Source organism: Epinephelus fuscoguttatus, linkage group LG12 (genome assembly GCF_011397635.1).
Source record: "Epinephelus fuscoguttatus linkage group LG12, E.fuscoguttatus.final_Chr_v1".
Classification (NCBI taxonomy): domain Eukaryota; kingdom Metazoa; phylum Chordata; class Actinopteri; order Perciformes; family Serranidae; genus Epinephelus; species Epinephelus fuscoguttatus.
Genome location: NC_064763.1, coordinates 15,455,102 through 15,469,187, shown reverse-complemented (window position 1 = coordinate 15,469,187; position 14,086 = coordinate 15,455,102). Strand labels below are relative to the sequence as shown.

General features: G+C 41.7%; 1 protein-coding gene across 1 annotated transcript; it reads right to left on the bottom strand.

The window, feature by feature from the left end:
- Positions 1-6,826: 6,826 nt before the first annotated feature.
- On the bottom strand, positions 6,827-13,820 carry LOC125897825 (aquaporin-11-like). The gene is made up of 3 exons (XM_049591273.1): positions 13,096-13,820; positions 12,110-12,226; positions 6,827-8,671 (listed from the first exon to the last, which is right to left on the bottom strand). Exons 1-3 carry the CDS (start codon positions 13,685-13,687, stop codon positions 8,562-8,564), a joined length of 819 nt encoding a protein of 272 aa, XP_049447230.1. The 5' UTR covers positions 13,688-13,820; the 3' UTR covers positions 6,827-8,561.
- Between the last annotated feature and the right edge of the window lie 266 nt (positions 13,821-14,086).

The window sequence follows — 14,086 nt, the reverse complement described above, 5'->3', positions numbered from 1 at the left end:
TGAAGTGTTAACAGAGTTTCCTATTTACCTCATGACGAATCTGGGAGGAAAGACACCCTGTCCACTGTGTATAGATGCTAGTAGACTGGTTGTTGGTGTTTTGTCTGCTCCTTACATTTTTGTTAACTTTACTGTTATTTCATATGAATCTGATCTTGTACATTTGTCATAATAAAATGGGTTTCAAGCCTCATGTCGTCCTGTCTTGCCTGACTTTTATACAGAAAGGAAATTAACCTAGAAAAGGTGCTTGTTGTGCCAGATGCTGGCACCGGCAGCATGCTAAAGTATCTTAATACCAGTATGTATATTTTACTTATAAGGAAAACTAATGTTATAAAACGTTAAGTAAGTGTATATCATATTCCTGTCTTAGTTTAAAATGTTTGCAAGCTTGCTAGCTTTGCTAAAGGATGATGGAATGTCTGCTTGAGCCTAATGCTAACACCACCATGCTAACATGCTTAAAATGACAATGTTACATACTGTATTTATGTATTTTTATGCCATGTAGCATAGTGCTAACAGTAACATATTTAAAAGTGATGTTTTAAAAATGTTTATCAGATATACGCCATATTAGCTGTCTTCATGTTAGCATACTAACATTTGCATAGGACAGTGACAGAAAGATGCCTGCTTTGAGCTACATGCTAAAACCATGCTAACATGCTCCAACTAACAATGGTATGTACTATCTTAGGGTGACAATATTTTGATTTCCAAAAAAGAGGACACTCGGCCCGGCCACGAGATAGCCTACTTAAATGATACTTGCAGTTTACTCAAAGATGCCTTATAACTTTAATATATTTAAAGTTTATATGTATGGATAGAATGTTCAGTTATATTACAAAATAATATCTCTCAGAGACAGAAATTCAGATAGGCCCTATATAGGGGACACACACACTAGAGTGGGGCTACCCGAGCCGAGCCCGACGGGTCGAGCCGGGTTCGGTCAAAAATGTATAAATTGTATTCGGGCTCGGGTCGGATTCGGTCAGCTTTCAGTGAAAATGTAGTGTAAAAATAAATAAAAGTCCTATTGTCTGTCCTGTTTATTGCTTGGGCACTGTTATTTATGTGACAACACCTGAACATAACACACACACACACATTGGCAGTTTGTTTCTACCCAGAGCCCTTGAATAGGGTTAGGTTTAATTAGGTTTAATTATATTCTAAGGCACTGTTTCTACCTCTCTCCTCGCTGGAAGTCTCGGACCTCCAGCCACCCGCCTCCGCCTTGATTAAACGCTGAAAATTAAATAAAAGAGGGAGACAGGTTTTTCCTATTTTATCTTATTTTGTTATATTTCTCCCTCTTCCCTCGTTGGAAGCCTCAGACCTCCCTCACCCGCTCCCCTCTCTAAACATGGAGGTCTCCCTCTCCGCAGAGCACCCACGGTGCACGCCCAGCCTGTTAAATAGCCTGTAACCATAACAACTGTGACACAAAGTCAGTGCTTTAGTCATTAAATAATGTCGGGCTCGGTTCGGTTTCGGACATAACAAAACAGAATGACTGTCGGGTTCGGACAAAAAATGCGGCCCATGCCGCACTCTAATACACACACACACACACAAGGAAAACTGGACAATATCATCAATTTATAAACACCTCCGGACCCCCCGGACAGGACGTGAAAAGTGGACATGTCCGGGCAAAAGAGGATGTTTGGTCAGCCTATTAAATGCAGTTATGCTACTGCTATGAGTAATATAAGTAAGAGTTATGTAATAAAATGGTCTAACAAATAGCCTAATATATATGTTCACCATCTGAATTTCAAGTGTGAGCATGCTAACATTTGCAAAAGGATAATAAAATGTTTGCTTTGAGCTAAATGCTAACACCACCATGCTAATATGACAATGACATATGATCTTTTTATGCAATGCAGCCTACTGCTGACAGTTAGATTTAAAAATGTTTAGCATGTATATGTTAACCGTCTTTATTTTGGATGTTAGCATTCTAATATTTGCATAAGGACATGGAATGTCTGCTTTGAGCTAAATGCTAACACCACCATGCTAACAGGCTTAAAATGATAATGTTAGGTATTACTATCCTAATATATTTATGTGATGTATCATAGTGCTAACAATGATATAATTAAAGTTATGTTTTAAAAATGTTTAGCAGACATATACACCATGTTAACTGTCTTAATTTTGGATGTTAGCATTCTGACATTTGCATAAGGACACCGGAATGTGTGCTTTGACCTACATGATAAAAACCAGCCGTCAGCCATTAGGTGTGCGAGCTGCTCCCCCCGCTGATCTCCGCAAGGGATGTGAGGACTTCACCTGAGCCTCCGTCGGCATATGGGTGAGTAGATAATGGTGGAATTTTCATTTTTGGGCACACTATCCCTTTAAAAACACATTTATTTACATTTATGTGCAGTGTTTAGTTAAAAACACAGATGCACAATATTTTTGTATTGTTTTTATTTACAGTTTTCACTAATTGTCTTTGAAAAAGCCTGACTGTAACTGGTCAAACTTTTTGCAGACTCTGTCTTTATTGGCATTGGTTTACCTCGGTGTTTAGTCTGAGTTTCCATATACCCTGTGCGAGAAATCTACAGGAGGACAAAGAACTCAAAGGTTTTTCCTTTGAAGGCAACCCTGGGAAACCTCCTGTGCCCCTCCCAGATTGGAATTTGAAAATAGGCGTTCTTGAGTTTGACGGTTGCAAACCAATCACCTACCCGGACAGCCTGCTTGACTGTGGGCACGGTCAACATTTCTGCACTTAAGGGACCTGAGGAACTTGTTCAGCCTCCTGAGGTCTAAGACAGGCCTGAGTGTCCTGTCCCCTCTTCGGAACAGTAAGAATAAAACCCTGCCTGCTGATCTTCTTTCTTCACTTCCCTGATAGCTGACTTCGCCATGAGAGTGAAGAATCTTGAGTGCAAGATCTCCCTGTGCTGGTGGTCTGCAATCATGGAAAATGCAGCCACCCTTGACAGGGGAGGAGAGCTTCGGAACTGTAAATGATACCCTGGATCATTGTTGAAACAACCCAGGGTGTCTGCTCCCAGATCGAGCCTCCAATGCTGCCTGAGGGCAAGGGAAGGCTGGGGGTGATGTCGTGTCGGGACTGAGGCGTAGGCCTGGGTGGTCCCTGGCCACTGCCCCATTCAGACTTGCCACGCCGTGCTGCATCCAGCTGGCCCTGCAGATCTTCCTGCCCCCAAGCAGGCTGAGGCTGCTTGGGCTGCTGCGGCTGAGGCCGTTGCCGGCCCTGACCTTGCTTCAAGGCACCTGACACCTCCTTAGCACAACGATGGGCTTCTGGCCCTGCTAAATCATCATGGATGCATCAGGCCCAAACAAGACAGATGGCTCAACAGGTAGTTTGAGCAGACACGCCTTATCCTCTGGCTGCAGCACTAACTGTGACAGCCAGAGATGGCACCTGGCCACCCAAAAACTTGCCATAGGACTGCCAGCTGCTTCACCCTACTCTCTCATGAGCTTTGGAAGAAGTGAGGAGACACGTTGTAATTAGGCTATTAGATCCATACTACACTCCTCCTCCAGCTGGCCAATCAAATGGCGCTGACAGTATGACACCCGTGTTTGCCAGCTGTGTCTGGACTGGCATGGCTCTATGCAGCTTTTCTAACAAGCCATCCATTACCTTGCAGTTTCTTTTTTTTTTAAGATATTTTTGGGGGCATTTTTAACTTTATTTGATAGAACAGACAAGTGTGAAAGGGGGAGAGAGAGAGAGGGAGTGACATGCAGCTAAGGCCCACAGGCTGGAGTTGAACCGGGCCGCTGCGGCAACAGCCTTGTACATGGGGCGCCTGCTCTACCACTAAGCCGCCGACGCCCCTACCTTGCAGTTTCTACTCGGGCAGTTCGCCTTGCCCAGGAGGGACCTTGACAGAGCCACCAAGGCAACCAAAGCCTGATCCACCGGGGGCAATGGCCCACAGCCTATCCTCTCCTGATTGTCAACTGCAGCCAAACTACGACAGAGCCTCTACCAGCGACCACAGTCCACTCACCCTCTACTGATACTGTAATAGTGGAGGTGGAGGAGCGCCCTGATGGGTCTCCGTCCCCCACTACTTGACCGAGGGTGCTTAGCTGGCTGGGGGCCCTGAGAGGAGGCTGGTGGATGTCCGCCAAATGAATGGCAACGGGCTTCCCTTTGCCTAGCAGACATGCAGAAGCAGTCTCTGCATGAAGCCGCATTATCACGAGCAGCCACTGTTCCCAAACATAACACACAGTAGTCATGGCCATCCTCAACTGGCATATTAACAATACAGCCCACACAAGAAGGGCCCTGCTGGCTTGCCATTGTCCCTCTCTCCTTTTTTTAAAATTTTTTTTCTTTGAGAGTGACATCACTGTAGCATGACTAGAAAGTGCACTCTTTAGCTATAGCAAAAGTGCTGCTGACTGTATTAAATTAGTTTCCGTGAGGCAACATATGTAAGTGTGGCCACAATATGGATTATTTTCTTTTAACACGGGACAGCAGGACACTTCTACTGGAGGGAGGTGTGTTTTTTTTGGCTGCACGCCCTGTGACATTACACGCAGGTGGAGATTCAGATCAATTGGTTACTGTGGATAAAATATCCCAGCTACTGTCATTCTTTTGTCTCTGTACTGACAGTGATATAATAAAGGTAATATTTTAAAAACTGCTTATCAGGTATATAATAATAATTTCAGAATGCAGGCTCAACAAACTCTGAGTCTAATCCTGATCTCTGAGTTGACTGAGCCTGAGCTGGGATACTCGGTTCCAGAACAGCTGATCAGAATTAGCTCAGTCGCTCTGAGTATGTTCAGCCTGAGGGAAGCGCGTTCATGGTGAGGACCAAAGGCCATCATCCGTGGAGTGCAGATGACATGATTGGCAGAAAGCCTTCGTGAGTTGTGTGTTGGCACTAATTTCACCCCAACTGAATTGGAGATTTTAATGACCGCGTATGTAGACTTTGAACGTGTCTTCCATAAGAAAACCCCAAAAAACAAATCTAATACAGCAGCTGCAGCTAAACAGCATGAGGTGTGATGGGAAAAGATTGCAAAGCATGCTAGTAAGTAATGTTAAGTGACGTTATGTAATGTGATGCGTGAATGTGTGTCTAATATACAGAAAATATACATTTTTATATGTTAACAATGTTCATATATTTTAATATAATTTGCTATATCCTCTTATTCAGCGGTAATCTGATGGGACCCAAACACACTGGGCAGCAATTTAAAATCAAACACAAAAATATTGTAAAGACTGGTAAGGGTTTTGCTTATACATCATTCTTATAATATGGTCTACGTTAATTGAATCGCTGAATTGCTGTGAAATGACTTTCGATTCTCGTAATCTCCTTTATTCTCAGATGGAGCTATGATGGTGATGTGAGTCCAATAAATGAAGCCAATTACACCGCGGAATCTTTAAATATATGAAAAGTATTCATAAATCATTGCATAATGTATCCATGCAGATTAATTTCTTATTAACACTGACATTCCTGCAATTCTGTGGAATTCCTCTTTGATGATCCTTTCTGATATATGCCCACGGAAAACCACAAAAATAGGCAAAAGTCTTTTCAGAGCCAGAGTCACTTTTCTTATGGCCCGACAAACAGTTGTCTTGCTGATGTGTTTAGTATTTCTGATCTTATAAAGAAAACTGCTGCTGACGAAGAGTCAAAGGGCAATGCATAAAATTTGCTCTAATGATAATGCAAATTCATGGTGTGTAATATGAGCCCGGTCTCACTCCGACGTCACTGAAATCCTGTGCTTGGTAGTGACTTCCTGCGTCAGAAACCAACAAAAACAGGTGTCCTTGAATGTCAGCATGATATGTGGCCAGTTGCCGTTTTAGTTCAGCAAAGCCTGGCGTAAACGTGGCGGGACAAGTACGAAAGTAAAGGCAGCAAAAGTCTGACTGGGGCGGGTTGTAGAGGAGGTGGATGGGTCCAACAAACACTAACTTTCACCCGAAGAGAGCGGTGTTTCCGTAAGATTCTAAAGCCAAACTGTTCTTTTCTCCTAAACCAAACCACGTGTTTTTCTTGCCTAAACCTAACCACATTTTTGTTGCCTAAACCTAACCATGTGTTTTTGTTGCCTAAACATAACCACCTGCTTTTGTTGCCTAAACCTAACTGTGTCTTTGTTGCCTAAACCTAACCACCTGCTTTTGTTGCCTAAACCTAACCACCTGCTTTTGTTGCCTGAACCTAACCACGTCTTTGTTGCCTAAACCTAACCACCTGCTTTTGTTGCCTGAACCTAACCACGTCTTTGTTGCCTAAACCTAACCACCTGCTTTTGTTGCCTAAACCTAACCACCTGCTTTTGTTGCCTAAACCTAACCACGTTTTTGTTGCCTACACCTAACCACCTGCTTTTGTTGCCTAAACCCAAGATGTGTGTTCCTGTCAGTCAGCAATGTGGAGTCAGTCTCATGTTTGTCATATGTAGCTGACGAGTGAACAGAAAAGCTCTTTTCGCTTGGCATTTAGCTGAGTCAGACACGAGCCAAAAGAAGAAAGAGGGGAGGAGGCGAGGGCACAAAGGTCAGGTTGTGTAACAGATACCATGCAGGCCAAAGTACCAGGCGAACACTCAGGGGGTGGAGAGGGTTTTATGGGCTTTTTCTTTTGGGGATTATCCAAATCTCTGAGAGGACAAATGAGATCAACTGTAATTTGGTCCGTGCTTTATGGTTTTGTTGATAAAATTACATTCACTGTTTTTTTAAGTGTTTCATTCAAAGCTGAGTTGCAAAATTCACAAGCTTCATAAATAAATAAATAAAAGACCGCTATAAAATGTGTCGCTTTTAAAAAAAAAAGAATGTTTTTAATCAAAGTATGTCACAAGATATTACAAATGCATTTAAATAACACTATACAAAACATGTCATCTAAAAATATACTGTACGTTTTGCTGACAGTGAGTCAGAAATGTAGTAGATAAACTGATGTTTCACATTCTTGGTTTAAAAAAAATCATACAAATGTTACGTACTATCATCACCCAGACTGTAGAGGTATTTCAGATGTACATTAATTTGTCCTTGGCTCACAGAGAAAAGTCCAACATTATCCAGCATTAGTATACTTTACAGTAAATGATCAGTTTAACATAGTCGAACATGAATTATGCAGGAAGACGTAAGGATTGAAGAGACGGTTAAAGCTTTGGTCATCTAACCTTGAGAGGAAAAAAACGTTAAATCCAGTTCCCATGTTTACAAGTGTTCCAGAAACATGTTGTCATGTGTCATTACAAACATATGAAATTATAATCCTTCAACATTTGTGCAAAGCAGACCTACATTAATCAAACTAAAACAAACCACCGTTTCCCTTCACCTCTAATTTACTTCAACTCTGTTCAAAGCCCTGTTTTTTGGACAAAAAAGATTAGTAAGTAAAGTATGTCACGATTAGTTATTTTGCCACACATAACGCAGTCATGGTGTGGATAGCGTATTTATACATTTGTTCAGGAATATCACTTGAACCGTTTGGCATTGAGATGTCTTCTGTCCTAACTGGTGCAGTGATAAATTAAATGCAGTGACAATAAAAAGGGCTCATATATCTACCAAAGTGCACAGAGCCTAACTGGCTGTAATGTTGCACTTATCTGCATATTAACCACTTATATTCTTCCTTCTCTGCATGGACATTGGTTAATTTGTGTGCATTCAAAGTTTCAATGTTTTTATGCCACCTAAGTGTTTCCAACTGTCTTTACGTGTTATTAGGTGCAGTCTAAAGTAAGGCAGTGATAGTAGCAGTGAAATACAGTCACAATTACAGAACAAGTAACACTCTGTGACATGTGCTTCTATAGTGTTGTGCTCTTTGACAGCCTTCATGTGAAAAACATTTGGAAATAAATAAGTGCATGTATATTTATTAGCTTACATAACCTTGGGTCTGTTATGAGAACTATTAAAATGTCAGTTTTAAGTCAAAGTGAAGTTAAAGTTAGGACCTCAACATACTGTCAGCACTGTGATATCCATATGACTGGGCACCTTAAATAGTTTGTAATATAATTCAGACAGTCAGAGTTGTTCGCTGTGTCCCATTAGCAACATTAAAATCATGTTGAATAAGATATTAGCAGCTCCTGTTTGCTTTGTACTCACGGATGTACTGACAGCTATCAGTGGATTTCTTTGATACTGAAGAAAACCTAAAAGCGTGATGATTGTCAGTCATGTGCTACAGTTATATGGATCATATTTTCTGTGTATTCAAATCTGATTTTGTGTGAATTTGCCCATGAAGAGCTGAACCCACTTCTGTGTTTGCCAGTCAAATCCAGCTTAGTTGTCACCCTCCCGAAGCACTAAGCCTCATTGTGCTCTGATGACAAACACCAGCCCAAAGGTTTCATGTGTTGTGCATTTTTTGTCATCATGGGTGTTGATGACAAAACAGAAAAAAATGTATGCTGGTATTATCCACCCTGACACATGGGATAAAATGTTTAAGACACAACATGTGTCCTGGCTTGTCCTCACGTCACTGCTGCTACTGTGTCTTCTTCTGTTTCTGGACAGCAGGCACCTCCAGCCCAATGGTGCTCTTTCCAGAGAGGAAGGGGATGATCTTCTCAAACAGCAGGATGCAGCTCGCCACCCCTGGGGACACATGGAAGACACAGGAGGTTACACTTTGGTGGACATACAGCTCTTGCAAAGATACTGAAGGTACGACTCATTAAAGGAATACTGCACCCCTGAAATTGCTATCATATATCAATTGCTCACCACGTGTTAGATTGAATTTGGGAAGAAAACGTTATTTTCGCGCATGCCTCCGGTGGAAAGAAGAATCCAAAAATGAAGAAAAGTCTTGATGAAATAAAGTCATAGGAATACATGTTTAACAACAGCAAAACTATCACAAACTCTCACACAACCTGTGCAGCACAGGTGTAGATTTTGGAAAATGTGTATTTGCCATCCCGCCAAAATAACATGAAAGTAGCAGAAGACTTGTGTGTGTGTGTGTGTGTGTGTGTGTCTATATACACACACATACAAATATATATATATATATATATATATATATATATATATATACACACACACACATATATATACATATATACATATATATACATATATACATACAGTACAGGCCAAAAGTTTGGACACACCTTCTCATTCAATGCGTTTTCTTTATTTTCATGACTATTTACATTGTAGATTCTCACTGAAGGCATCAAAACTATGAATGAACACATGTGGAGTTATGTACTTAACAAAAAAGGTGAAATAACTGAAAACATGTTTTATATTCTAGTTTCTTCAAAATAGCCACCCTTTGCTCTGATTACTGCTTTGCACACTCTTGGCATTCTCTCCATGAGCTTCAAGAGGTAGTCACCTGAAATGGTTTCCACTTCACAGGTGTGCCTTATCAGGGTTAATTAGTGGAATTTCTTGCTTTATCAATGGGGTTGGGACCATCAGTTGTGTTGTGCAGAAGTCAGGTTAATACACAGCCGACAGCCCTATTGGACAACTGTTAAAATTCATATTATGGCAAGAACCAATCAGCTAACTAAAGAAAAACGAGTGGCCATCATTACTTTAAGAAATGAAGGTCAGTCAGTCCGGAAAATTGCAAAAACTTTAAATGTGTCCCCAAGTGGAGTCGCAAAAACCATCAAGCGCTACAACGAAACTGGCACACATGAGGACCAACCCAGGAAAGGAAGACCAAGAGTCACCTCTGCTTCTGAGGATAAGTTCATCCGAGTCACCAGCCTCAGAAATCGCAAGTTAACAGCAGCTCAGATCAGAGACCAGATGAATGCCACACAGAGTTGTAGCAGCAGACCCATCTCTAGAACAACTGTTAAGAGGAGACTGCGCCAATCAGGCCTTCATGGTCAAATAGCTGCTAGGAAACCACTGCTAAGGAGAGGCAACAAGCAGAAGAGATTTGTTTGGGCCAAGAAACACAAGGAATGGACATTAGACCAGTGTAAATCTGTGCTTTGGTCTGATGAGTCCAAATTTGAGATCTTTGGTTCCAACCGCCGTGTCTTTGTGAGACGCAGAAAAGGTGAACGGATGGATTCCACATGCCTGGTTCCCACTGTGAAGCATGGAGGAGGAGGTGTGATGGTGTGGGGGTGTTTTGCTGGTGACACTGTTGGGGATTTATTCAAAATTGAAGGCACACTGAACCAGCATGGCTACCACAGCATCCTGCAGCGACATGCCATCCCATCCGGTTTGCATTTAGTTGGACGATCATTTATTTTTCAACAGGACAATGACCCCAAACACACCTCCAGGCTGTGTAAGGGCTATTTGACCAAGAAGGAGAGTGATGGAGTGCTGCGGCAGATGACCTGGCCTCCACAGTCACCGGACCTGAACCCAATCGAGATGGTGTGGGGTGAGCTGGACCGCAGAGTGAAGGCAAAGGGGCCAACAAGTGCTAAACACCTCTGGGAACTCCTTCAAGACTGTTGGAAAACCATTTCAGGTGACTACCTCTTGAAGCTCATGGAGAGAATGCCAAGAGTGTGCAAAGCAGTAATCAGAGCAAAGGGTGGCTATTTTGAAGAAACTAGAATATAAAACATGTTTTCAGTTATTTCACCTTTTTTGTTAAGTACATAACTCCACATGTGTTCATTCATAGTTTTGATGCCTTCAGTGAGAATCTACAATGTAAATAGTCATGAAAATAAAGAAAACGCATTGAATGAGAAGGTGTGTCCAAACTTTTGGCCTGTACTGTATGTATATATATATATATATATATATATATATATATATATATATATAAAAATAATATATATATATAAATAAAAGACATTCAAGGCACAATCTCATATCTGTCCATCCCAATGTTGAAACAGGACCTTGTCATGCTGTATAATCCACGCCTCATTTATCCAGTCAAACAAATGCATCTCTGCATGTTTGAACTCTGCTCATGTTTTCCACTGAGCAGAGTTCAAACACACACACGTGCCCGTGGGCCGTACTTGTCTGTGTGTGCAACTGTTTATGCGGAAGCGTTTCAAATGGTGAAGTCTGCATGTGATTGGGAAGCACATAGCATATGACAGGATAAATGACACTTGGATTATACTGCATGAGTTGTGTGAGAGTTTTTAAACGCATGTTTTGATGTAGTTTTGTTGCTGTTGAAAGCGGCCAGCTATGACCTAAATTCATCAACATTTTATTCCTATAAATGATAAAAATGGAGAACCATACAGCGGTGGGGGGGTTGACGCTGAACAACTTGCTTTTCTATCCCAACTTTGATCATTTCGGATCCATTCGTGAATTTATTTATAAATGTTTGTAGGTCCTAGGTCCTAAGATTTAGTTTTAGTACACCCTCTCTGTATATGTTTAAGAAGGAGTATCCTTATATTTAATTTAAATATTTTTTTCTTTGTGTATTTTTTTTGTTGTTGTTTTTTTGCCAGCTTTCTACCTTTGCCATTTACTTATTCTTTTTAAAATAAGATTTTCAAATGCACAAATGGAAACCTGACACATTTTTGGAACTGCTCCTGCACCAAATCTTTGCAAAGAAATAAAAAAATAAAAAATAATCATCAAGAATTTTCTGTTTTTGGATTCTTCTTTCACTGTGGAGGCATGTGAAAAAAAAATCATAGTTTTCTTTACAAATTAAATGTGACGCGTGAGGAGTAACTGATTTACAAATGGTAAAAACAGCGATAATGACAAATGTAGAGGACAGCCATCTTCATATTTAACATAACACTGCGAGCCTTTAAGCATGGCCTCAGTGCTCTGATGTGAAGTGGTGACAGGAGTAGTGAGTCAGTCACAACAGGAAACACTTCATTCTGTGTTGTGTTTATGTGTCCTTGCAGGAGTTGTTTGGTAAATGCACTCATTTTCTCTTACCAAGAGTTAGATAAGAACTTTGACACCACTCTCACATCTGTAGAGTAAATACAAAGCTACAGCTGGTTAGCTTAGCTTAGCATAAAGACTGCAAACAGGAGGGAACAGTTAGCCTGGCTCTGTCCAAAAATAAAAAAATCCACCATCTCGGCCACTGCTTACCCAAAACTGGCCCCAGCCAGTATACAAAGCAGTACTCCAGGTAGGTGTGGCCGCTGCAGGGGAACTGAATGGAGAAGGCCAGGACGGGGTTAAAGACGGCTCCCGAAATACTTCCACCTGCACAAGAGAGTTAAAAACAGCAGAGGGTCACAGACTAGTCGATGGTCACAATCTCTCTGAGCTTTGTATTATGTACTGTGTCACCTCCAAGTACCCTGCACAATAACATTTTATTTTACTGGTTTGTAAATTCTTAGTAGTGTTCTAGAAAGTTTCCAGAAAGAACTATGTTATTTTTTGTATTTATTTATTTATTTTCAGGGATACCAAGGCAAAAGAGCCAGAGTTAGTAGTAGCTTCTGATTTATAGGGAAAAGAGAGACAACAGTAAATCAGTACACTTTCAATTAATCATGGTTTAATAGCTTATATCCTTGTCTGTGTTTAGAGCTGGAATAATTAGTTGATCAATCTTTAGGGAACTTACAAAACAATTTAATGAACAATTTTGATTCTAGATTAATCATTTATCATCAAATCATCAGAACAACATCATCAAAAACAAAACCCAACAACCTACAAGTTTGATGGTTCCCAAAATGGGATGAATCGCTGTGTTTTTAGGTGTATATGACAGTAAATAAAATGTTTGGGGTTTGGACTGTTCTTTGAACTAGTGATTGATCATTTTTAATTACTTCTTTTTTATAGATCAATAGATTAATCAGTAATCAGCCCTAGCATGTGTTACATGCTCTTGTTTATTTTTGTTTTGCTTTGATACTTTGTTGAATTATCTTTGTTTTCCCCTTTAATTGTCCATTGTGTGTGTGTGTGTGTGTATAAATATATATATATATATATATATATATATATATATATATATATCTCAGGGTTCTTGATGTTCTTGATGACATTTAAATCAAATCAAACAGTGGTCAGTTTCAGCCTTGGTCTCAGGTACCCCCTCCTGTTAATCAACACACCTGCGTAAACCACAGCAGTGATCACAGCTGCGACGAAGTGAGCTCGAAGTTTTTCGTCCAGTTTGTGGACATGCAGGGCGGCAGCTTGGACCGTGAAGGCGCAGCCCAGCTCAACGGCCGCGGCCTCCATCAGAGTCCCACCGAGAGGGTCGAAGCATCGGAACCCGAACCTCTGGTGCCGGACGTGGACGTCGGAGAGACCCAGCGACCAGACGGATGCTGCGAAATACTGCGCGGCGACCGCGGCTGCGAACTGGCAGGCGATGAGGACGACGGCCGCCCTGACCGTGTTGGTCCCGCGGCAAAGGCTCTCCAGGATCCCGCTCGGGTTACACGTCGCTCCCCGGAAAGTTGACAGATGGATAACCGTCATGATGTAGGTGAGGGTGAGGCCGACCAGCAGCTCCAGCTGCGCCGTCTCACCCAGTAGTTTGAGTTCATGGGTGCAGCAGCAGAGCTGGAGGGTGGACGCCGCTTCCAACAGGTAAATCCAGTAAGCTCCGGGGAGGAGACGCGCCGCTGTCCGGCGGATGGCCTCGCTGAGGAGCACCGCAGAGCCCAACACCGCCACAGAAACAAACAGGTCAGTCATCTCTCCGGTCGTCCACACTGACCTTAGGTTCTTAAGTTACACGCAGATCGTCGTGATGGAGGGCAACTTTAAAGTGTCCTCTTTACTTCCCTCCTTTTCGACGTCAAAGTCGACTCACGCTGCCGCAGTTCCGTCAAACCGCCCAATCTGAAACAGGAAGCAAGGGGCTTCCTTCAAAATAAAAGCGCAATTATGCTCCAGGCAGCAGCTCTTGCTCAAAGTCGATTAAAAAAACATAGAGGTGGTAGATGTAGGACTCAGATCTTCTACTGAAACCAAAGCAGCACTATTACAGCGTAGAAATACTTACATCAAAAGTTCACAAGCAAAAAAAGCAGTCCATATATAGAGTATCTGAATGATATATATATTGTTGACAGAGATTTTTGCTGTTATCCC